This window comes from Phaseolus vulgaris, chromosome 11, assembly GCF_000499845.2.
Source record: "Phaseolus vulgaris cultivar G19833 chromosome 11, P. vulgaris v2.0, whole genome shotgun sequence".
NCBI classification, from domain to species: domain Eukaryota; kingdom Viridiplantae; phylum Streptophyta; class Magnoliopsida; order Fabales; family Fabaceae; genus Phaseolus; species Phaseolus vulgaris.
In genome coordinates this window covers 13,204,090-13,229,988 of record NC_023749.2, presented here as the reverse complement: position 1 = coordinate 13,229,988, position 25,899 = coordinate 13,204,090, and the positions used below count along the sequence as shown (strand labels likewise).

Here is a 25,899-nt window from a genome sequence, read left to right as displayed (position 1 = left end):
AAAATAGTTATGTTTTAATTTAATAGAAGAAATAAACTTAAAACACTTGGTTTATTTATCGAATTAACCAATTGATTTCATTAAACTCAAAAAACAGAAACATTTAATATTAAAGTCTTAAGGTCTAGTGTAAAAACATTTGACTTTTAATTCATGAAAAAGACTTTAGTATTTTCAGTCAATTGATACAAAATCAACATGGGAAAATACTTTACTAAAGTCACAAGGCTTCAGTGTAAGTTATTTTAACCAATTAAAAACTTGAGTCAACTTATTTAAAAACATAATAGGTTTTAAAAACATTTTCTTAGAGATGTCTTGAATTATAATGCATAGTGATGAATATACAAAAAAAATCTACCTAAACGCACACACACATGCACAACTTTGCAATCTTTAAGGTAGAGCTTTGAGCACATCAAATCCATCACTTTAGTCAACAAAACATACACTGCATCACCCTGTTACAACAAAACTATCCATCAAGAAACCCTATCTTGGCCAACATTATAATACAAAAAAAACATACAGTAAACAACAGAACGAATTAACCTGAATAGTGAAACAAGAAATACAATTGCAACTCTTAATTTCACAAAAAAAAAGTGAAATATCTTTGGCTTCAACAACATGATTAAAATTTTGCTCCAAGAAACCTCAGATTTTTCAAAAACAATTTTTCACCAAAACTTGATCCGCAAAACCTTTTTCTCGAATGTAAAAGTTGAAAATGTATGTGTAACATTTTTCTGATGCAATGCATATTTGTTAAAAAAAAATACAGTTTAGTAAAATCAATCTGTTGAAAAACTTGAAGTAACCTGTTGATTTTACTTAAAGGAATATAACTTACATAAAAAATAATTTTTCTCACATGGAATGAATTCAAACTAGAAATACTTCTTATGTAACATATTAAAACATGGTTTTTAGTATATAAAACATATTTTAGAAAATGCTACAAATCTTAAGTATTTTCAATCAATTTATCTAAAAAATAACATATTGAAATCTGTTACTTTCTAGAATTCAATTTCAAAACCAGTTGAAAAAACTTTTTAACTAGTTAAACACTTTCTTCTTGGATTCAACATCATCTCTTAAAGCAAAAGGTAAATCAAAGACATAAGACAAAAATAAAGACTAAACTATCTAGACATATATGGCAATAAATATTCAAGAAGGCTTCAGCAAACACAAATGATGGATCATTGAGATGTTCAACATTAATCTCCTCCTCCATGGCCACCTGCTGTTGTTGACCTTTTACACCCTTTGCAGTCTCCTGGAAGCTTCTAAGCTCTAAATCGTCTATCTCTTCAATTGTTGTCAAAGCATAGTTTATAAGGTCAACATATGCAAACCTCTATGAAGGTTTGGTCATCCTCCTTTCCCTATCATGTGTAGGTTCATAGTCATAATCAACCTCTAGACGTTTGGGCCTTCTCATGTAAGAGGTAGAAGGTTGCTCAACATCGTTTGACGTCATAGTCTAATGCCTCCGGACAGTGTGGTCCATCAATAGAAGGATCCATCTCAACATGAACTTTCTCCTTCTCTTTTTTTAGATCTCTAACATCATAGTCATTTAAGTCTCATCAAATGTGATGTCTCTACTGATGAAACACCTAGCTTTTCTAGGATCCAACCTCCACAACGTGTACCCCTTCACACCTTCTACGTATCCATTGAAGATACATCTCTTAGCCCATGCTTCAAATTTTTCTTTCTTGACATGTAAAAATGTCAAGGTCTCTTTCCTCTACTTTCGTAACTCTTCTACCATAGCCATAAGAGTTTGCATAGCATTATTTTTCTCTTTTCCTCCCCTTTGAGCTATTGTATTATGTGTTCCTCACATTCTTCTTTGAAGTGGAATATGACTAATTTTACATGTCCCATGAGGGCACCAAAATGTGTTTATCCAAGAGATCATAACCTCGTTTACTAGAGCATTCAATGTGTTATTTTTTCTAAGCCATCCTAGTCATATTTATAGCTTAAGCATTTCCCCCCCCGCCCAGCCCCCCTCCTCCAATTTTTTGTCTCATTTTATCTTTTATTTTCGTAATTTGTATCAACAGATTTGTATATACTACATGTTTTATTGTGGTCTGATAGTGATAAAATCACTTTATATTTATGTGAGACGAATATTCTAGGTTCCTTTTATTAATTTTTAGTGATTGGGTAGAACGGAAACCCACCTATCACTACACAAGCCCCATATCTGAGTGAATACTTGCTTAAAGTAGATTGAAAACTTGTCTATCACTCTACAACCCCAAAATTTGAACGAATACTTACTTAAGATAGGTTGGAAACATATCCATCACTACACATGTTGATGAAGAACAGATAAGAGAGGCTTTTACCAATGGAGGAAGAGGTCATTCACCCACACATTTAAAGTTCTTCCTTCTAGTCTTCTCAAAATTAAAAGAAGACATAAAATAAAGAGAGGATCAAGCCTAAAGCCAAAAAAGTCTACAAGCTTTCAAGAATGGGCTTCAATTCAATATCTCTCTTTACAGTTTCTTTTGTATAAATTTGTAAATAATATAGAATAGTGTTTAGGTAGGTTCTAAGAGGGAAACCTAAAGAAACCTCTTTTGTAAAGCATCTTTAGGCTTTAGTTTAGAATTTTCTAGAAGGTGACTCTTCATGAGTCACTATAGGCGTTAGCTTAGGAGTCTTTTGGTTAGCTTGTGGTACAAGCTTTGTAAGCCATGACCGGCCCTTGCTCCTATAAAAGGAGGGCTTAGGTCCTTCATAATTCAGATTTGATTGTTTGACTAATGAAACTCTCCCAAATTGGTGATTGAGTGTAGTGAGAACTTGTCTTCTCCTCTTCCTAGTCTCATCTTGAGAGCCTTGGTTCCCTCAAGTGGCGGCAATTCACACTTATCTTGGAGCTTTCATACTTCAAGTGGCGTGTTCATCAACTAAGAACTACAACCACATAAGTCTTCTTCTTCTCCATCTTGTTCTTCCATTGCCATGTCCATATGAACTCCAAAACATGTTTTAAACCGTTATAGTTTCTTTTAATCGGTTCATCTTCATTTTCTTGCACTTTTGTTCGGTTCTTTTCAATTCCTTACTGTTATAATCTGTTCATTAGCTTCGTTTCTTGCTTTTGTTCGGTTCAATTGCTTTCTATAGAGTTTCAATCAGTTCATTTGATTTCTTACATCTTTTAATCGGTTCAATTGGCAAGAAATGGAACTTCCATATGAGTTTCGGTGTTTGGTGCAAGTTTTTGTGAGTTCTTGAAACATAGAACATTGATCCATTTCTATAAAAGTGCCTTTTCATTCTCCAACTCAAGTTGATTCCATAAAATGTCAAAGAATCATCTATATCTTGCTATTGGAATCATATCACATATATTATTGAAAAATATATTAACAATTTTTAGTTTGAACTACCTACTTTTAATTATTCCATCTAAACTCAAATATTAACAAAGAAAAGGTTCATCTATGATGAACCAACTTGAATATATATCTAACTGATTTCACTTCATTATTCTTAAAACATATTTCCTTCTTAAAACACCCTTCATTCATTAGTAATTTTAAGTTTGTAGATACCAAGTATAAATAAGAGATAAGAAAAAAATAATTGTGAACTAAGTTTAATGAAATTAAATTATATTAATTGATTTTTGTACCGCCCAGGTAGTCGGAATTGATGATGTGGCAGCAAGCTATAATATAGGCGTGTTGAACGGGACACTTGGCTGGCAGAAGGGAAGGAAGTCGGGAGGCTCGTGTAGTCGCCAGTCGTTAAGTTGGCGTGCCCCGATCTCTTGCATACCTAAACCGACGGTCACCAAGTTTGTGTCGTAGTCGCCGGATGTGAACCCAGGTGACAAGGCGATCGAAGATCGCCGAGAGGAGGACATCGCCGAAGGATCAGGAAAGCTTGTTCCAAGCTTTCGAAGCAAAGGATGAAGTCGTCAGATGGTCATTCCCTAGATGGCCAGAGGTTGAGGTCGGGGAACAGCTTACCTGAACATGCACAGTGAAGTAAGTAAAGTAGAATATAATGGCGGTCGGCGAGACCACAGGGAAGGTGTGTATGATGACACCCGTACTCGCCACACAGAAGAGATCGCGCTCCAAGGCAGCTATACGCTGAGTTGCTTCCAGCATAGGTAACTTAGTCGAACAGCCTGAAGAGTAAGAAGTGACGCTCAAGCCAAGGATGCTCCAGATGGTGACACGTGTACAACTGGATGCGAGCCACGTGTCCAGATGTGTAACTGTCAGGAGAGAGAAAGCGCACAGGTATATAAGGGATCCTAACGAACTTTTGAGGTACGCGCGTTTTAGAATACTTCTTTTACGCTCGCGAGAACTTGAGTACGCTAAGAGAGAACATTGCACGATTCCTGAAGTTCTTAGTTTTCCTCTTAGTATTTTGGTGGTTCAGTCGCTGACTTGAGCGTTGGAGCGCGATCGGCCGCAGCGGCACCGTTCTATCTTTTGCAGGTTCTTGAGGTGAATCAAGGTGAAGGACGGGAGCTAACACGGTGCAAAGTCGATCCAGAGGAAGCTACCTTTGACGAGGCAAGGCTCTCGCGTTCTGGTCAACAGGCAGGATCAATTATTTTAACCAATAAGAATTTTTTTTACTATATAATACTAACATGTCCTTTAATCAATTATAATTCTATTTTTGTTTTTTTTTTAATTTATTATATCAAACTCCAATGAAGAGTAGAACTTTAAGAAAAATGTATTTTAAATATAATTTTTTTTATCAGCAAAGAATAAATAAAATAAAATGAGGCACTTCACGGGTGTCCCAACACTTATACAAAACACCCAAAACAAGTTCCCTAGCACCCAACCAGCTAAGGATCCACCAGACATTACAACATGTACCGACCAGGTCATCGGGTGTGATGACGTGTGTAGCACGTGACTATGTGGGGCGTGCTCAGCGGAACACGTGGGCAAGAGAAAGGTGAATGGTTCAGAAGTGAGCATAGTCGCCGGTTCATGGAACTGGCGTTCTGAAGTGAACATGGTCGATTGTCACCGGGTTTATGTGTCATCGACGTGTTAGACAATGGGAGATCAGGTGGTCTGACGCCGCCGCGAGGAGCACATCGCCGGATCTCCCAGTAAACTCAGTTGAAGCTGCTGGAGGCTCAGAAGAGTAAGTTCAAGCGTATAATTTCAGTAAGATGATTGTTGCGCCAACATAGGGCGTGAAGGGCGTGTGGGTTGAAGGGAACAACTTTCCCATCAGCGACAGGATTCCCAGAGTGGACATTCGTTGGTGGCAAGGTTTCCTCAGCCAGAAAATGCATGGCGCAGCGATAAGGAGGGTGCCATTAGCGACAAGCGATATCACAGAGATGGTGCACTTTGCTGCACCCGATACTCGCCTTGTCAGGTGGTGTTCTAGAGCATATTGCGTGCTAGCTTACTCCTTGAGTAGAGGACTTAGCCGCGCGACTGGTTACTACACAGAAATGACGCTCAAGTTACCTCAACCTAGATGACGACACGTGTAGGGTTGGATGCTACCTGTTATTCCAACCCAGATGATGACACGTGTAGGGTTGGATGCAATAGAGAAATGACGCTCAAGCTATCCTAGCTCAGATGATGACACGTGTAGGGCTGGGTGCTACCTGCTATCCCAGCCCAGATGGTGACACGTGCAGGGCTGGATGCGAGCCACGCGTCCAAATGCATAACGGCCTGGAGAGAGAAGAAACCTAGCTATAAAGGTAAACTTAACAGAATTGGCAGAGGTACGTTTTCATTACTGCTCATTGCAAGGGTTGTGTGCCTTTAGTATGGTTCTACAGAGCATATTTTCTCTGAGTCTTTGGGTGTTCTTGTAACTGACTTGAGCGTCGGAGCGCCACCGGCCGCAGAGGCGCCACCTTATGTTTACAGGTTCTTAGAGAGGTTTTCTGTGTGTGGACTTAAAGGCCACGTGGAGTCAAGCTAGTGAGGAGGTTCGTGACGAGGCAACGGTCTTACGCTAGGTCAACCGGCAGGATCATCTGATCCCACCGTGGGGCCGTATAAAAGGTGATTCCCAACCATAGTTCGTGTTTGTTGAGTTTTCGGTGCTTTCTGTTCGACTGCTCGTTGTCGCAGTCGGTTTCTGGAGTTTTCACCGTTTGTTTGGAGCTTCTTTGAGCTGCTGAGTTTGCTGAGAAAGGATGAGGACAACGCGATCTAGTTCAGTCGCGCCGTCGACAGATGAGGATGCTGTGTCCATGACGCAGATGATGGATATGATGAGGACGCTGCAGGAGAACGTGGCTGCATCACGTTCTGAACAAGAAAGGATGCACGAGGCGCTGGTGGCCTCGCAAGCTAGAAATGAGGAGCTCAACAGGATCAACGAAGAACTGCGTAAAGCTATTCAAGAACGGGAGGAGCGCGTGGTCGGGAACAGATCCGCACCCCCGTCCCCACCGCGTAGCTTTCCCATGCCATTTTCTCAAGAGATCATGGACTCGGTGGTCCCAGCCAATACAGTGGCGGTGAAGGCGTCTTTCACCGGGGTGGAGGACCCTGAGGCTCATCTCACGGCGTTTCACACTCAGATAATGCTCTCGGGGGGGTCGGACGCGGTTTACTGTAAGGTGTTCATGAGCACTCTTAGTGGAACAGCGTTAGACTGGTTTGTACCACGTTTCAACAGTTTTCCAAGATGTTTCTTGAGCAGTATATAGTGAACAAGGCACCACCATTAGTGTCTTATGACCTGTTCGACGTGAGGCAGTACCAAGGGGAGTCCCTGAAGGATTTCCTGAACAGATTCGGAGCTCAGATAGTCCGCTTGCCAAGTAAAGACGAGGAAATATTTGTGCATGCCTTCAAGAAGGGTGTGTTGCCCGGACCCTTTAGTGAGTCGCTTATCAGGAGTCACCCCGCCACGTTCGCTGAAATCTGGCGACGTGTCGTGGGTCACATCGCCGCTAAAAGCTAAGTCTCCGAGAAAAGGGGAAACGTGGCCCCGGCTAAGCCACGCGCCAGACGAGGGTCCAGCCGCAAAGAGTAATGGAGGCAGCGGCAGGGAAGAGGGACCAGAGGATGCGTCATCCTTATGACCCTAAGAAGAGTAAGGGGAAGGGCCCGTGGCGGCCCAGAGAGACTAATCGCCCGCCTTGGTATGAGTTCGTGATGGGGTTGGCTGATCTGATCGCCATCCCGAATATCGCTGCCAGTATCAAAGTGCCTGAGAAGACGACAGAAAAGGTTTTGGGTCCAAAACCAGACACGTGGTGTGAGTTCCACAAGAGCTTTGGCCACTCCATCAACTCGTGTTTGGCTTTGGGTTATCAACTCGCCGAGTTGGTCAAGTGTGGATTCCTGAAAGATTACTTGCTGGAAAAACAAGCGGGCCAATCAGCAGGTTCCCAACCAGCGGGCAATGAAGGACAATAGCACGAGGTGCCCGTCCACGGCGAGATCCATACCATAGCTGGTGGATTCTAAGGTGGAGGGTGCACTGCATCTCAACGCAAGAAGTATGTGAGGTCGGTGATGTCAGTGGAAGTTTTTGAGGATCACTCACCCGACGTGGACATCACGTTCACCAAAGGAGACCTTAGGGACGTTGTACCTCACGACAACGACCCTATTGTGATCTCGCTTGTCACGGCGGGAAGGACTGTCCACCGGGTACTGGTCGACCAAGGAAGCTCGGCAGATGTAATGTTTTGGCCGACTTTTGAAAAGTTACAACTGTCCCCCGATCAACTGAGGCCATATGGGGGCTGCTTGTACGGTTTCATCGGCGATCAAGTGGAGGTAAGGGGGTATATTAAGTTGAGGACGACCTTCACAGATGGTTTGGCCTCACGAACAGAGAAGATCAGGTATCTTGTTGTAAACGCTCCGTCGGCATACAACATACTGTTGGGAAGGCCAACGCTCAACAGAACGGGAGCTGTGCCTTCAACAAGGCACATGAAGGTCAAACTACCGTTTATGGAGGGTTTGATCATCACCATCTGTTCTGACCAAAAGGAGGCGAAGAAGTGTTATGAAAACAGCCTCAAGAACAAGAGGTCTGTATGCCACGTAAGCACAACGCCTCCCCCCGGCACGGAGCCTGCACGGGAAACGCTGCGAGTGCTGGATACGGCGTTGGAGGTGGCCGCCGAGGGCGACGTCCCAATGGAGGATATCGAGGCGAGGTCCGAGAACGCCGCCCAGATGAAAGGAGAGAGAAACTGCTCGGAGACCGCTAGGGAAGCAGGTATCGCGAGGGCGCTGATCGCCAGTGAAAAGAAGCCTCAGCCAGTGGAGGAGTGGCTTGAGAAGAAGATCGACGGCAAGACGTTTAAGCTGGGGAGAACCTTAGACAGCGAGACGCAAGACCAAATTGCCAAGGTAATAAGTAGACACCTGGATGCATTTGCGTGGTCTGCTTCAGACATGCCGGGAATCGACCCCGATTTCTTGTGCCATCGTTTAGCAATGGATCCCAAGTCAGGCCCATCCGCCAAAGAAGGAGAAAGTTCAGCGAAGAAAAAAGGCAGGCGATCAAAGACGAAACACAAAAACTCCTCGCAGCAGGCCACATCAGGGAGATCCAATATCCAGAATGGCTCGCCAATGTCGTGCTGGTCAAGAAGAGTAGTGGAAAATGGCGGATGTGTGTTGACTTCACAGACCTAAACAAGGCCTGTCCAAAGGATTCCTATCCTTTGCCGAGTATAGACGCCCTGGTAGACAGTGCATCAGGGTGCAAGCTACTCAGTTTTCTGGATGCCTTCTCGGGGTACAACCAAATCAAAATGCACCCCATGGATGAAGAGAAGACTGTCTTCATGACGGAAAGGTCATGCTACTGCTACAAGGTGATGCCCTTCGGGCTGAAGAATGCGGGAGCCACATACCAAAGGCTAATGGACAAGGTGCTCGCACCTATGCTCGGGAGGAATGTGCAGGCATACGTTGACGACATGGTCGTAACGTCCCTGGAAAAAAGCAAACACGTCGTCGATTTAGAAGAGTTGTTCGTTACCATCGCCAGGTACAAGCTGAAACTAAATCCGGAGAAGTGTGTCTTTGGTGTGGAGGCAGGGAAATTTCTGTGATTTCTCCTGTCAGAGAGGGGAATCGAGGCTAACCCCGAGAAATGTGTCGTCATTTTGGCGATGAGGAGCCCCGCCACTGTGAAGGAGGTACAGCAGCTCACCGGGCGGATGGGCGCCCTGTCCCGATTCGTATCAGCCAGCGGAGAGAAAGGCCACCCATACTTCTAGTGCTTGAAGAGGAACAACAGGTTTGTCTGGACGAAGGAGTGTGAGGAGGCCTTCATAAAGCTCAAAGAATATTTGGCGAGCCCACCAGTTCTATGCAAACCCCAAGCAGCAACGCCACTCAGGCTGTATTTTGCCATAACTAAGAGGGCAATAAGCGCAGTGCTCGTCCAGGATCAAGACCAGGTCCAAAAACCCATCTATTTTGTTAGCAAGGTGCTGCAAGACCCAGAAGTGAGGTATCAGGCCTTAGAAAAGGCGGCGTTAGCGGTTGTATTTTCGGCGAGGAGGCTGCGCCATTACTTCCAGAGCTTTACGGTGTTGGTGATGACTGACTTGCCCATCCAGAAGGTTTTGAAGAAACAGGATGTAGCTGGAAGAATGGTGAAGTGGGCGGTGCAACTGTCGGAATTCGACATCAAGTACGAGCCCCGGGGATCGATCAAGGGGCAAATCTTCGATGATTTTGTGGTCGAGCTGTCTTCCGAAACAGCTCAAAACGCCAAGGATGACTTTCGTTGGGTACTCTCGGTGGATGGGTCGTCTAACCAGCTGGGCAGCGGGGCTGGGGTTATTTTGGAGGGACCCAACGGCGTGTTGATAGAGCAATCACTGAGGTTTGCTTTCAAAGCAAGCAACAATCAAGCAGAGTATGAGGCCTTGATCGCCGGTATCTTGTTGGCGAAGGAAATGGGGGCGAAGGTGCTGATGGCCAAGAGCGATTCGCTGTTGGTCACTGGACAGGTAACCGGCGAGTTCCAAGCCAAGGACCCGCAGATGGCAGCCTACCTAGAGTACGTGCAAGAGCTAAGGAAATCTTTCGCTTTGTTTGAAGTGGTACACGTGCCGAGAGAGCAGAATTCCCGAGCTGACTTGCTAGCCAAGCTTGCCAGTTCGGGCAAGGGGGGCAGACAGAGGACCGTTATTCAAGAAACTTTGAAGACTCCTCGGCCTTTTCTCGCAGATCACCAGGTCCTTTACGTTTGTAAATCGACGGAGAGGACAGCAAGGGGCCATAGATCTCTAACGCAGGAGACCTTGAGGACGCCAAGGGTCAGGGCGCACCCAGCGAAAAGGATAAGAACGATGCAAGTTTGCGCTATCCACGAGCCAGATACGTGGATAACGCCATACCAGCGCTACTTGGCAGATGACGTGCTCCCAATGGATTCAACAGAAGCCAGAAAGATGAAGAAAAGCTCCAACAAGTTTACCCTCATTGACGGCGAGCTGTACAGGTTTGGATTTACACATCCTCTTCTTGTATGTGTACACGGAGAAAAGTGCACGAGAATTATGGCCGAGCTCCATGAAGGGATTTGTGGGAGCCACATTGGAGGTCGATCTCTTGCGACAAGAACTTTCCGTGCAGGTTATTACTGGCCCACAATGAGGGAAGATTGCAAGAGATATGCCCAGCGTTGTAAGCAATGCCAGCAGCACGCCGACTGGCACAAGGCGCCCCCAGAAGAGTTAAAGTCAATCTACAGCCCCTGGCCGTTCCACACGTGGGGAATCGACATTCTGGGGCCCTTCCCGTTAGCGATCAGGCAAATGAAGTATTTGGTTGTCGCGATCGAATACTTCACGAAATGGATTGAGGCAGAACCAGTAGCCCAGATCACCGCACACAAAATCCAGAGTTTCGTGTGGAAGAATATTGTGTGTCGTTTTGGCGTGCCCAAGCATCTAGTATCGGACAATGGGACTCAGTTCGCAAGCCACCTGTTGAAGAAGCTGTGCGAGGACATCGGGACACAACAGGTGTTTGCTTCCGTGGAGCACCCGCAAACGAATGGGCAAGTGGAGTCCGCTAACCGGGTTCTGCTGAGAGGATTGAAGAGGAGGCTGGAAAAGGCCAAGGGGTCTTGGGCTGAGGAAGTTCCCCGCATAGTGTGGGCATATCATACCACTGAGCAATCGGGAACCCACGAAACCCCGTTTAGCTTAGTGTATGGATGCGATGCGATGATTCCAGTTGAAATCTAGGAAAGCTCGCCAAGATTCCAAAACTTCGTGGTGGAAGACTCGAACAAAGAAAGGAGAATGAACTTGGATTTGCTAGACGAGGTCAGGGAGGAAGCGCGGGTGAAGGCTGAGGCAGTAAAGAGAAGAGTTGAGCGTAAGTACAACTCCAAGATAAATCCAAGGTGATGGAGGAGGGCCAAGCACATCTAGCCATGGGAGCCAAAGCCAAAACCATGAAGAGCGTCTAGACCAAGGAGAGCGTCTAGCTCCAAGGAATGAGCGTCTAGGACGTGAAGAAGGGAAGCTACCCATGGAGCGTCTAGATGTGGAACTAGACCGTCTAGGTCCTCTCACAAGATCAATGGCTAAGCATGTACAAGCAAAAGTGGATGAAGCCACGGATGGAAGAGAGAAAGCCTTGTATATGTTGCATAAAGGCCCAATAGGGGTACTTAGTAGATAGGGTAGTGTAGAAAGCACATTTGAAGGAAACATTCTAGAACCTTGCTAGGTGTGACCGGTCATGGCACATGGCCTAGGCTTTGCATTTCATTTGGTTTACATTTCATTATGTATTAGCTTAGTTCCTACGTCCAAATAACCTATAAATATGGAGGCTATCTCATGTATTTTCCAAGTTTATTGTGAGTAAAGTTATGCTGCCAATTTGTGCTCAACTTTGCTTCTCCCTAGAATCCTAGGCTCTAAACTTCAATTCCTTCATCTTTTCCCTTGGGCTGGCCGAACCACCCAATACGCACACTTATCATGCACCTACAAGATCAACACCACTCTTAGGAGGATCTTGCTCACTCTCATTCATTGCTTCCGCCCCATACTCTACATTGATTCAAGAAGAACTTCATGAAATGCCATCATTTGGTATCATGAGCTTTGGTTCTTCAAGATGAGTAGCTCTTTGTCTTTTCAATTTTAGTTCTTCTTTATTTCATATTGTCATTTAAATTCCATACTTGTCTTGCTATTTTTTACATTTTAATTTGTTCTTGGTGAGCTTTGTGGAAGATCCAACCGAAGCACTCTTGTTCATTTGATCTTGAACAAGTTCTTGTGCAATTTGTGATAGGATTCCATACACCTTTGAGTTGCTATTTTCTTTTAGGCTTTTGAGTCTTTATTGCTTTCATTATTTGGTTCATATTATGCTTTGAGTCTTTAATTTTCTGAATCTATACATGTTTTGTCAAGTCATGTTCATCCATATTGTCAACAATTCATAGTAGTCCTTTTATTTGGCTTGATTGTTTCTTGATTTTGGGTCTCTTTAATTGCTTGAATCTGCTGTTCTTTGCTCTTTTGGTGCCTTTTTAATTTTAGTTTGAGTTCATATTGTGTTTAGATCCTACACAATTCTATTTCACAAATTTCCATTGTGTCTAAACTTTGGTATCTTGCTGTTTTTGTTTCCAGTTTTCAGATTCCCCTGTTTTCACCTTCTCTGTTTTGGCTGTTTTAACCCAGAAAAATATTTCCACTCATAGAAAAATTTTGATTCTCTGGAAAATGCAAGTTTAAAGTGTTATAGAAAGGACAAAAAAGAATTAGGTCAAAAGAAGCAACAGAAAAAAAATGATAAACCTTTTAAAATCAGAGTGCAAATCTGAAGCGCTCCAGCTGGCCTAACCGAACACCAAAATTGCAAAATTTATTAAAAAAAAATGGTGCATGCGTTTTGAGTGATTCCAAAGCCAGATTTTAGATAAGATCCTGAATATCTTGCATATCAAATTTCAGAGTCAAATTTTAAAAATACAGCTCAGCATAAATCGGGGAACAAACACGTTTCTGGCCCACAACATTTTCCAGTGGTGCTGTTTTTTTTTATTTGGTCATCTAATCTAGTGCTTTTCTTTAGGAATTCTTTTGTGTGCCAACCTTTAATTGGGTACCTTTATTTGTTTGCTTTAATTACTTGACTCTCTTTCTAGTTGTCATAATCTAAATCCTTTTGGTGGTACTGTTTTATTCAATTAAATTTGTTTCTTGCTTTTGTTCTTTGACCTCTAATTTGGGTGCTGGAATTTATTGTTCTTTGGTGCTTATGTGAATGGGAACTTGATTTGGTTAAGGTTTAGCCCTTTGCTAGGTGCTGGAAATTGGAGAATTAAAGACCATCATTCTAAGGAGAAGACAAGGCCAAAGCCGAAACAAGCATTGTTGAAAAACACTACAAACACTTGGAAGATCAACAAGCAAAGACAACAAGGAAGTGCACTAACCAAAAAGAGGATCAACAAAGGGAGTTCTCTTATTTTCCTTTTCAACTTGGTTTATTGTTAATTACCTTTTTAATTACGTTTGAGACGGTGAGTGTGTCTTCAAGGGCTCTAAGTGTCCAAGAAGCCTCACCTAGGGCCGAATAGTATAGCATTCTTGTTTAGTAATTGTTACTTGTTTGAATTTGCTATTCTATTGCTTTAGTAGAAACGCTTTGCATGTTTAATTTTGTTTAATTTTTGTGCTAAACCGACTAGCTTTGTTGCATAGTTAGCTTACATTGTTTTCTTGCATTTATTTCTCAACTTATTTGTGTTCTAAGTGTTTCACTAAGAGAAAGTCTTGTGTGAAGATATTGGGGGATAGTTTTTGGCAAGGAAAAGGCTTGGTACTTAAGTAGTCCTTTGTGACTCACCTCCCTTACCTGGAAAACTACCTTCTTTAACTTTCCTAAACTTTCTCAAAGTAAAACACCTATATACACAAAGTTTTAGCCATGTCTTCTTCTTCTCACTCTCCAAAGTCTATAGAAAGTGAAGTAAAATCTTTGAAAACTCTTTTAAAAGAAGTATCCCAAGCGGTACAATTGATATCTTTTAGACAATTGGAGAATGAAAACAAAATCAATGAGTTGGCTAAAGCTCAAGAAGAGAAATCACAAAAAACACAAAAATAAAAAAAAACGCTTACTCATGCATCTCAAAGTATTGAGTCTCTAGGGGAGGGAAGCCGTAGAATCAATGATTATTACCAACCACCCCCTAGAAGAACTAGGCAAAGGGAACAAGAGGTGCCAAGGGAAACTAGAGTAGACCTACCTCATTTTCATGGAAAGGAAAATGTAGAAATATATCTAGATTGGGAGATGAAGGTAGAGCAACTCTTTGCTTGCCATAGGGTAAGTGAGGAACGTAAGGTACCCTTAGCCACCCTTAGTTTCCAAGGGAACGCCATGTATTGGTGGACCTCTCTCGAAAGAGAAAGACGTCTTCATAGGGAACCTTCCATTACATATTGGAATGACCTTAGGGGAGCCCTAAGACGTCGACATATACCTTCCTACTACCATAGGGAGTTGATGGACAAGCTCCAAAGACTCCAAAAGAAGAACATGAGTGTGGAAGAGTATAGGCAAAAAATGGAGCTCTACATGATGAGAGCATCCATTAGAGAAGAGGAGGAAACCACAATAGCTAGGTTCCTTAGTGGCCTATCACTTGAGATAAGAGATAGAGTAGAGCTCTTACCTTATCAAGACTTGAATGATTTGGTTCAACTTTGCATTAAAGTTGAGCAACAAAACTTGCGCAAAACATCAAGTCAAAAGGTGAGCCCCTATTCTAGCTTTTATCCCAAGAAAGAGTTTAGAAGGGAGGGTAGTACATCCAAGGAAAAACCAAAAGAACCTACCAAGCCCTTCACCAAAGAAACCTCAACCCCACCCATCCGAGCTAGAGATGTTAAGTGTTTCAAGTGCTATGGTAGGGGGCATGTGCAAGCACAATGTCCAAACCAAAGGACTTTGTTTCTTAAAGGTGTAGATGAGTACACTAGTGGCGAGGATGAGCCTAGTGAGAGAGAGGAAGGGGGAGAGGATGAGAGGGTAGCTCCACTAGAGGGAGAATTGCTTATGATTAGGAGAACCCTCAACAATCACCCTAGCACATCCATTGAAACACAAAGAGAGAACATATTTCATACAAGATGCAATGTTTTAGAAAACATATGCTCTCTCATTGTGGATAGTGGATCTAGTTGTAATTGTTGTAGTGCTAGGATGGTTGAAAAGCTTAAGCTACAAGTGGTTCCTCACCCAAAACCTTACAAATTTCAATGGCTTAATGAAAATGGGGAACTACATGTAGACAAGCAAGTGGAAATCAAGTTTTCCATAGGGAACTACAAGGACAAAGTTTTATGTGATGTAGTGCCTATGGAAGCTTGTCATATTTTATTAGGGAGACCATGGCAATTTGATAAGAAAACCTTGCATGATGGTCTCACTAACGAAATTTCCTTCACCCATAAGTATAAAAAGTTTGTACTTAGTCCTTTACCACATTCTCAAGTGGTAAAAGACCAAATACAAATGAAGCAAAAGAGGGATGAGGAAAAAAAAAAAAAAAGCGCTAGAAAAAGAGAAAATCCTTAGGGATAAGAAGGCGTGGGAGAAGAGTGTTCCTTCCCACAAGGTTGGTCAACAAGAAAAGCCTCTTGAAAACGTTTTTGAAAATTTGCTACTTGTTGAACAACCAAGCCTTATCTTTTGTAAAGGAGCACTTACATGCACTGCCACAAGTAGTGAACTTGTGAATTTACCTCCTCAAATCGAAAATCTTTTGAGTGAATTTGAAGATCTATTCTCACAAGAGGGACCCATTGGGCTTCCTCCTTTAAGGGGAATAGAACATCAAATTGACTTTATCCCGGGGGCAAGCCTACCAAATAGGCCTGCTTATAGAACCAACCCCGAGGAAACTAAGGAGATAGAATCACAAGTTCAAGACTTGTTGGAGAAGGGTTGGGTTCAAAAGAGCCTAAGCCCTTGTGTTGTACCTGTCTTGTTGGTGCCAAAAAAAGATGGAAAATGGCGCATGTGTTGTGATTGTCGAGCAATCAACAACATCACCATCAAGTATAGGCATCCAATTCCAAGGCTTGATGATATGCTTGATGAATTGCATGGGTCAACTCTATTCTCCAAAATTGATCTTAAAAGTGGATATCACCAAATTCAAATCAAGGAGGGTGATGAGTGGAAAACCGCTTTTAAGACCAAATTTGGATTATACGAGTGGTTGGTGATGCCCTTTGGGCTTACTAATGCCCCAAGTACATTCATGAGGCTTATGAATCACACCTTGAGGGATTGTATAGGTTAATATGTAGTAGTTTACTTTGATGATATTTTAGTATATAGTAAAACCCTAGAAGACCATCTAAGTCACCTTAGGGAAGTTCTTCTAGTTCTTAGAAAAAATAGTCTTTTTGCAAATAGGGATAAGTGTACCTTTTGTGTAGATAGTGTAGTCTTCTTAGGCTTCATAGTAAACAATAAGGGGCTACATGTAGATCCCGAGAAAATCAAAGCCATCCGCGAGTGGCCAACTCCACAAAATGTAAGTGATGTACGAAGTTTTCATGGGTTAGCTAGCTTCTATAGAAGGTTTGTGCCTAATTTTTCTAGCCTAGCATCTCCTTTGAATGAACTTGTTAAAAAAGATGTTGCATTTTGTTGGAATGAAAAGCATGAGCAAGCCTTTCAAAGGCTAAAAGCTCAACTCACCAATGCACCCATCCTATCTCTTCCAAATTTTTCCAAAACTTTTGAGATAGAGTGTGATGCATCGGGGGTAGGCATAGGTGCGGTTTTGTTGCAAGGTGGACACCCCATTGCTTATTTTAGTGAAAAACTCCATGGTGCCACCCTCAACTACCCCACCTATGACAAAGAGCTTTATGCTCTTGTGCGAGCCCTAAAGACTTGGGAACACTACCTTGTGTCCAAAGAATTTGTTATCCATAGTGATCACGAGTCTTTAAAATATTTAAAGGGCCAACACAAGCTCAACAAGAGACATGCTAAATGGATGGAATTTCTTGAACAATTTCCATATGTAATCAAATACAAGAAAAGAAGCACCAATATAGTGGCCGATGCTCTTTCAAGACGGCATACACTCCTTTCAAAATTGGGTGCCCAAATTCTTGGATTTGACCACATAAGAGAGCTTTACCAAGACGATCAAGAACTCTCATCCATCTATGCCCAATGTCTACATAGAGCGCAAGGAGGTTATTATGTGTCCGAGGGATATCTTTTTAAAGAGGGAAAACTTTGCATTCCCCAAGGAACACATAGGAAACTCCTTGTCAAAGAATCACATGAGGGGGGACTCATGGGCCACTTTGGAGTTGATAAAACTCTAGATCTTTCAAAAGCAAAATTTTGTTGGCCACACATGAGGAAAGATGTCCAACGACATTGCTCTAGATGCATCTCATGTTTAAAAGCAAAGTCTAGAACAATGCCGCATGGGCTCTACACCCCTTTGCCGATTGCAAATGCTCCTTGGGAAGACATTAGCATGGATTTCATTTTAGGACTTCCTAGGACTGCAAGAGGCCATGACTCTATCTTTGTGGTAGTGGACCGTTTTAGCAAAATGTCCCATTTTATTCCATGCCACAAAGTAGATGATGCTCAAAATATTTCTAAACTCTTCTTTAGAGAAGTGGTGAGACTCCATGGTCTCCCTAGAAGTATAGTGTCCGATAGAGATCCCAAGTTTATCAGCCACTTTTGGAAAACTCTTTGGGGTAAACTTGGAACAAGACTACAATTTTCAACTTCTTGTCATCCTCAAACGGATGGACAAACCGAAGTAATCAATAGATCTCTTGGAACTATGCTTAGGGCTATCATGAAGGGCAGCCACAAATCTTGGAATGAGTACCTTCCCCATATTGAATTTGCTTACAATAGAGTAGTTCACAAGACTACTAATGCTTCTCCTTTTGAAGTAGTATATGGCTTTAATCCTCTCACACCCATGGATTTGATACCCCTTCCTAATCCACAAGATTTTGTGCATAAGGAAGGCGTAATCAAAGCTGATTTTGTAAAGAAAATGCATGAGAAGATTAAACTCCAAATACAACAACAAAATGAGAAATACACAAAATACAACAATAAAGGGAAGAGAGAAATCATTTTTGAGGAGGGAGACTTAGTTTGGCTTCACCTTCGCAAAGATAGATTTCCAACTCAAAGGAAGTCCAAACTAAGTCCCCGAGGAGATGGACCTTTCCAAGTTCTCAAGCGAGTCAACAACAATGCATATAAATTGGACCTACCCATTGAATATGGAGTAGATGACACTTTTAATGTAATTGATCTTTCTCCATTTGTAGGTACCAATGACGATGACGAGCTGGATTTGAGGACAAATCCTTTCCAAGGGGGAGGGGATGAGGGAGGAGGGCCAAGCACATCTAGCCATGGGAGCCAAAGCCAAAACCATGAAGAGCGTCTAGACCAAGGAGAGCGTCTAGCTCCAAGGAATGAGCGTCTAGGACGTGAAGAAGGGAAGCTACCCATGGAGCGTCTAGATGTGGAACTAGACCGTCTAGGTCCTCTCACAAGATCAATGGCTAAGCATGTACAAGCACAAGTGGATGAAGCCACGGATGGAAGAGAGAAAGCCTTGTATATGTTGCATAAAGGCCCAATAGGGGTACTTAGTAGATAGGGTAGTGTAGAAAGCACATTTGAAGGAAACATTCTAGAACCTTGCTAGGTGTGACCGGTCATGGCACATGGCCTAGGCTTTGCATTTCATTTGGTTTACATTTCATTATGTATTAGCTTAGTTCCTACGTCCAAATAGCCTATAAATATGGAGGCTATCTCATGTATTTTCCAAGTTTATTGTGAGTAAAGTTATGCTGCCAATTTGTGCTCAACTTTGCTTCTCCCTAGAATCCTAGGCTCTAAACTTCAAATCCTTCATCTTTTCCCTTGGGCTGGCCGAACTACCCAATACCCACACTTATCATGCACCTACAAGATCAACACCACTCTTAGGAGGATCTTGCTCACTCTCGTTCATTGCTTCCGCCCCATACTCTACATTGATTCAAGAAGAACTTCATGAAATGCCATCACAAGGCAATTCAGAGACGGCGACCTGGTGATGAGGAAGGCCCACCAGTACGAGATGGAAAACAAATTGTCACCCAAGTGGACAGGACCGTTCAGAATAACTGAAGCACTCGGGAACGGCGCCTACCGCTTGGAGACGCTGGAGGGAAGGGCGATTCCTCGCACTTGGAACGCCACCCAGCTCAAGTTTTACTACAGTTAAGGCCTTGTAAGTAGCAATTAACTCCAACAGTTTAAGATGTATCAGTTTAAACAATTTTTCAAGGGGGCACTATTTTTCCCAAAGGAGGGTTTTAATGAGGCCACCCAGTAAAGAAAGTTTCGAAGTTTATCAAAGTTTCCCAGCTATTAAGTTTGCATGCTGTCTGTTTGCCAAGTTTGTGGGGAGAGACTCTATCGCCCTTGTGTAGTTTTAAAGAAAAATGGTAAATCCAAACCGCATGCATCCAGTACAAAATTTTCGAAACATAAAGTTTTTTAAGTCCTTATCGCCGTATGGCGATCGGAGGCACAGGAATAAAGTTTTTTAAGTCCTCACCGCCTCCCGGCGATCGGAGGCACAAGTATTAAATTTCCTCCCGGCGAGGAAGAGATTTAAAAAGACCTCCTCGCCTTGAGCGAGTGTAGGCGAGAAAGAGATTTTAAAGTCCTCCTCACCCTGAGCAAGAACAGGCAAGTACAGATCACAAGACCTCTTTGCGTGAGCGAATTGAGGCAAGTTGAAAGCCCTCAGGGCATCTGGGGGAGGAGGAGATGTAACCCCTGGGCAAGTTGAGGCATCAGGAAAAGTCCTTCTCACCTTCGAGTGAGTTCAGGCAAGATGAAACTGAAAAGTCAGGGGTGTTAACGATCTCAAGTATGGGAAAGGAGGGTTGGAGAAGGACTCTTTTTCCTCTTGAGAGAGACACCAATATTGACCTAGTAAGACCAGTTAAATCGGAGGTAAAGGGTGGTTGGGGAAGGTTTACAGAGGGCACCTCACCACCTAAATCATTGTTCTAAAACCCAGGGAGGTAGAGAAGGATCCGAAAGGCGGCTCTACCCCCAGATGGGGGAACAATGATGTAAGTTATCTCAGGGTAAAGACTCGGGGAAGGTAGAGAGAGATCTGAAAGACAGCTCCCCCCCCCAGATGAGCAAAGATGAAATCCGGAGGTGCTCCCGCAAGGGACGCTCCCAGTTAAAAGGAAGATGACGTCGCCAGGAACCCATGGTTTGAGATCAAGATAGAAAGAAAATCGCATGGCGATGGCCGCATCAGCGAAGTTCTAGGCGACGGTGTAGGAACGCTTTTGGCCCTTGGTAGATCAGGTGAGAGAGGTTTCAGATACTAAGATCGACCTAAGCCCCTTTTGCCAAGTAAGTGATTTCGTATTAAACGTTATTGTTTCGAATTAACCGTTTGTTTAAGCTAAGGTGGTTTGCAGAGAGTTAAATACCGGTTCGTACAAAGTACATTGAGTTGGGAAAAACCCTTCCAGTTAAATCAGTCGATTGCACGGCAGATAAGTTAGAAGATTATATATATATATATGTGTGTGTGTGTGTGTGTGTGTGTGTGTGTGTGTGTGCACATGAATATCGAACAGTTTGAGCAGAATAAAAGTTATTACATACAAGTCAAAATTAGATACAAGAAGTTTCAAGGCGATAAGTCAACTGGGGGTACGATCTTGCCGTCCACTACTTCATTGTACACCGAAAACTCTGAGAGGTCAAGGTCGGGAAATTTGCAAGCGAACTACTCCAAAGCCGCTCCAAAGCCGGAAGTAAGAACTTGGGCAGCTTCAAGCTGAAGCTCGTCGATCTTCGTCTTGAACCCACTGTTCTCTTCACGAACCTAGGTAATTTCAAGCTCGAGCTCGTCGATCTTCTTCTTGAACCCGCTGTTTTCTTTGCGAACCCGGGCAAGCTCGGTAGCAGTTTCGCTCAGTTCTTTGGAGGCCTTGTTTCGATCCTGTTCGACTTTCCCCAGAAGGGTCTCCCTCTCAGTCGACCTTTTCTCCAGCTTGGCCATCTTTTCGGCATCGGTTTTCTTTGCCTCCTCCAGCGCGACAATTTTCTCCCTCAGAGGGACGATCTTGTTCTCCAGCTCGACGGCGTCTTGGAGTTTGTCGTGAAGCTTCTTGCGCAGTTCTTTGTTGTCCTTGCGCACGCTTTGAAGCTCGTCCTTGAGAGCGTTTTCGACCCGCGAAAACTCGAGGCCTTGCATCAGCATGTCGCACTTGGTCTTCTCGGCTTCGGCTTTCGCAGTGCTCGCCACCTCCTGATGGACCCGATTATCAAGTTCGAACTTCTCCAAGGAGTCCCTTAGCCCTTCGCCGACGATTTGGGGAAGACAATCGTCAACCATGGCACTTAGGCGCACGGTGAAGGACTTCAAGGCTTCCTGAAGAGGGGCTGGGAGGTTTGAGGTTGCTGGAGGAGGCGGAGGTTGGTGCTCACCACCACCCTCACAAGGTTGGATGGCGGGGGGAGCTTCGAGGCGTGGTGGTGAGGCAGGAAGTTCTTCGGCGACTTGGGAAGAGGCTTGCGTATCAGCAAGTTGCTCAGGAACGGCTTCAGCAACGGAGGCGTTTGAAGCAAGAACATCCCCGGCGGACTCGAATGGCGTGGAGGCGCTTGGGGGGTTCTCAATATAGTTTGGGGCGACGCTCTCAATTGCTGGGGGCTCGATCACAGCCCCCCTCTTCCTCTTGCAGACTAGCCCGTCCTCAGTGCTTTCGTCCGCCTCTTCGTCTGACACTACCCTGGGGGCTTTCCTCTTGGCCTTCTTGAAAGGTAGTTTCTTGCGCTGGGGGGCTGGAAGAGCAGCAGTTGCGGGTGGATCCACCGGCGGAGATTGGCCTTCGGCAGCGGCGATCTCCGCGACAGAGTTTGGGACCGTTTGGGAGCCCGCCGCAAGTTTGTGGGACTTGGCTATGGCGCGTAGCTCAGCCATCCTATCCTTCCCCAGCATCATATCTGCATTAGTGACCCACAGTTACCAACCAGCACAAGAATTCAGTAGTTAACAATGCACAGAAAGATAAGCAATATAAGACAATGTATGGAGAAAGTTAAAACCACACACAAGTTAGAACAACAACGTCAAGGTAAAGATAGGGCGACGCAAGTGTAAGCTAAGGGAACTCAAGGGCTTAAGGACAAACCTATGTGAACGTCTTGCTGGCCTTCGAGAAACTTGTAGGCGATGATGGAGGAAGTGGGCAGAATCACGTTGGAGGAGGCGGCTCTTTTCCAGAAACCGCATAGGTCCTTGTCGAGCTCTCCCATTTTTTCTGGCCCCCTGGCCTTCCTGAAGCTCGACTCCTTCTTCCCCTTGTTCACCCAATACAAGGGGAACCCGTCGAGAAGGGAAGGGTCTTGGTCGCTACAGCAAACACGCACAAACTTCCCTTTCCAGTCCTTATAGGATTGCTGGAAGATGGAGAGAATGGACCTCCCACCGAACCCATTGAGGCTAACCCATAGACGATCCCCCGGGTTCTTCGCCTCGAACAAGTAGAGGAACACATCCACCGAGGCCGGATGTCCCAAGTGCGTGCAGATAATTTATTAAGCCCGGACGAACGCCCAGCTGTTGGGATGAAGCTGGGCGGGGGCTATGTCGAGCTCGGTCAGGAGCTCCCTCTTAAAGCGTGTGAAGGGAAACCGAAGCTTGACCTTCTTGAACATGGTGGTATAGACAAAGCAGAAAGGGGCGTCGTCGCTCCCCTGATTATCGGTGCAGATGGGCTCACCGGGAGGGCAAGGGCGCACAACTACTCTGTCATCATGCTCTTTGCTGAAAGAGAGGTGATCCGGATCACCTTTCTTGAGACGAAGTATATCGCGATCAGTGTTGATGGATGAAGTCTCACCCAGCAGGGTTGCGGAAGCCCACGGGTATAGTCGTTTGTAGTACGGAAGAGGCCTCACCATCGCGCTGGTTTGTGGTGGGTTTGGTTGTAGTTGGCTAGGTCGAGAGGATGCGGGTCTCGCGACTCGGTCGGAAGGGACGTTAGGATCCCTTGGGGGGTCGCGGGAAGAGGAAGGGTTTGCCCTACGGGTTTTCGTCGGAGGGTCGCGAGGAGATGGAGGAGGGTTTGGTGTGATTTTTGAACGAGCCATCGAGGAAGCTGCAAGAAGACGAAAAGGGAAGATATGAGAGTTCGTTAACAGAGAGACTCGACAGAAGAGAGGGAGATGGAAGAACAAGGGGGGCTCGCAGAGAAAAGGTTCAGACACCCTAAACGCGGAAAAGAGAAAACAAAGTAGAGAAAACATCCCATAACGTATGCTCCAGACAGTTAATGGATGATGCAAACCGATTAAAATGCAGCAAACATCAGTAGAAGTGATAAAAAAAGTTACCTTTGGATGATCAGAGGAGTATTCAGAAAGATGGTGGTTGGGGGAATCGAAGCGTTCGCTGGAGCGTTTCGAGAGTCTGAAGAGAGGTAGAAGATAATGAAACAGTGAAATGGCGCGAAGTGTTTAAGAGTTTCAAAGAGTTTCGAACGTTACGAGAAGCGCAAACGGCAATGAATAATGGTCGTTCATGAATCCACGTGTCGAATGATCGAAGGAGTTGGTAAAGTGTCAAGTCAGTGAACAGTACGAGCGCCAACGCGCAAAGCCACGTAGGCCGCCGGATTTAAACCTCTTTAGTCTTCTCGCTGAACAAGTCGCAGCTCGAGACTGGGGGGCTTGTGTACCGACCAGGTCATCGGGTGTGATGACGTGTCTAGCACGTGACCATGTGGGGCGTGCTCAGCGGAACACGTGGACAAGAGAAAGATGAATGGTTCAGAAGTGAGCATAGTCGCCGGTTCATGGAACTGGTGTTCTGAAGTGAACATGGTCGGTTGTCATCGACGTGTTAGACAATGGGAGATCAGGTGGTCTGACGCCGCTGCGAGGAGCACATCGCCGGATCTCCCAGTAAACTCAGTTGAAGCTGCTGGAGGCTCAGAAGAGTAAGTTCAAGCGTATAATTTCAGTAAGATGATTGTTGCGCCAACATAGGGCGTGAAGGGCGTGTGGGTTGAAGGGAACAGCTTGCCCATCAGCGACAGGATTCCCAGAGTGGACATTCGTTGGTGGCAAAGTTTCCTCAGCCAGAAAATGCATGGCGCAGCGATAAGGAGGGTGCCATTAGCGACAAGCGATATCACAGAGATGGTGCACTTTGCTGCACCCGATACTCGCCTTGTCAGGTGGTGTTCTAGAGCATATTACGTGCTAGCTTACTCCTTGAGTAGATGACTTAGCCACGCGACTGGTTACTACACAGAAATGACGCTCAAGTTACCTCAACCTAGATGATGACACGTGTAGGGTTGGATGCTACCTGTTATTCCAACCCAGATGATGACACGTGTAGGGTTGGATGCAATAGAGAAATGACGCTCAAGCTATCCTAGCTCATATGATGACACGTGTAGGGCTGGGCGCTACCTGTTATTCCAACCCAGATGACACGTGTAGGGTTGGATGCAATAGAGAAATGACGCTCAAGCTATCCTAGCTCAGATGATCACACGTGCAGGGCTGGATGCGAGCCACGCGTCCAAAAGCATAACGGCCTGGAGAGAGAAGAAACCTAGCTACGTCCAAAAGGTAAACTTAACAGAATTGGCAGAGGTACGTTTTCATTACGGCTCATTGCTAGGGTTGTGTGCCTTTAGTACGGTTCTACAGAGCATATTTTCTCTGAGTCTTTGGGTGTTCTTGTTACTGACTTGAGCGTCGGAGTGCCACCGGCCGCAGAGGCGCCACCTTGTGTTTTCAGGTTCTCAGAGAGGTTTTCTGTGGTGTGGACTTGAAGGCCACGTGGAGGCAACGCTCTTACGCTAGGTCAACCGGCAGGATCACAACACATTAACCATAAACCTACCAAATCAAGATACAAAATCCTAACAAATACAATTACATTAATCCACAAAATAGACTACACCCTCAAACAGGACATAAAATCTAATTATTAAACAAGATCTTTGACAGCAGGTTGAAGAGCTCAAATAACCAAGTACCAACATCAACAAATCGATCTTGCAAGGAGGATACATAAACCAAAAGACATGCCCAAAGCACATTACAACTTTCCAATTTGGACAGAACAGTAGCCATAAACACCACACATCAATCTATCAAAACTCATACACCATATTAAGTCCAACGTCAAACCGAATATAATAAGTCAAATACAATTTCCTTTACCACAACCCAAGAGCAAAACCATCAACCCGAACCTTCCAGAAAAAAAACCAAGAAACCTGTAAAACACACTGCAACTTCTAATCCTGGACAAAAACATTAACCATGGAGCACCAAAAATCAATCTTTCAAATTCCTCATACAGTAGTGAGGTTCCAAACACCAGTCTGAGTAAGAGAAATCAGCCAATCTTTCCTTTACCGTGATCCAAGACCAAGTTTTCTTTTGTACCACCGAAAAACCTCCACTAAATCTACGCGCCCATTGTAAAAAACAACCCTATTCCCGTAGTTCCAAATTTCACTTACAATACCTACCCAAATGCCCCCAGCACCTAATAATAGCATGATTCAAACCTATAGGTTTAAACATCTTAAAATGCATTTGTGCATCACAATGTAGAGCCAAAGAGGATCCCAAAAACTCGAGACACATTCCCCAAATTCTCCAAGAGACCCTGCACTCATAAAATAGATGCCTTATTGTCTCTTCTTCCAACCCACATAGGGGGCATCTAACACACACCATAGGTATACCACGTCTCAAGAGATTATCCTTAGTGATAATCGCA

At 44.3% G+C, this 25,899-nt stretch overlaps 1 protein-coding gene across 1 annotated transcript; it reads left to right on the top strand.

Annotated features, from left to right (window-relative positions):
* Positions 1 to 13,560: 13,560 nt before the first annotated feature.
* On the top strand, positions 13,561 to 15,868 carry LOC137834661 (uncharacterized). Its single transcript, XM_068642775.1, has 2 exons — positions 13,561 to 15,561; positions 15,861 to 15,868. Exons 1-2 carry the CDS (start codon positions 14,328 to 14,330, stop codon positions 15,866 to 15,868), a joined length of 1,242 nt encoding a protein of 413 aa, XP_068498876.1. The 5' UTR covers positions 13,561 to 14,327.
* Positions 15,869 to 25,899: the final 10,031 nt, after the last annotated feature.

What these genes read in the sequence shown, in the direction of transcription:
- LOC137834661 (XM_068642775.1), top strand. Translation starts at nt 14,328, where the DNA reads ATGAAGGTAGAGCAACTCTTTGCTTGCCATAGGGTAAGTGAGGAACGT.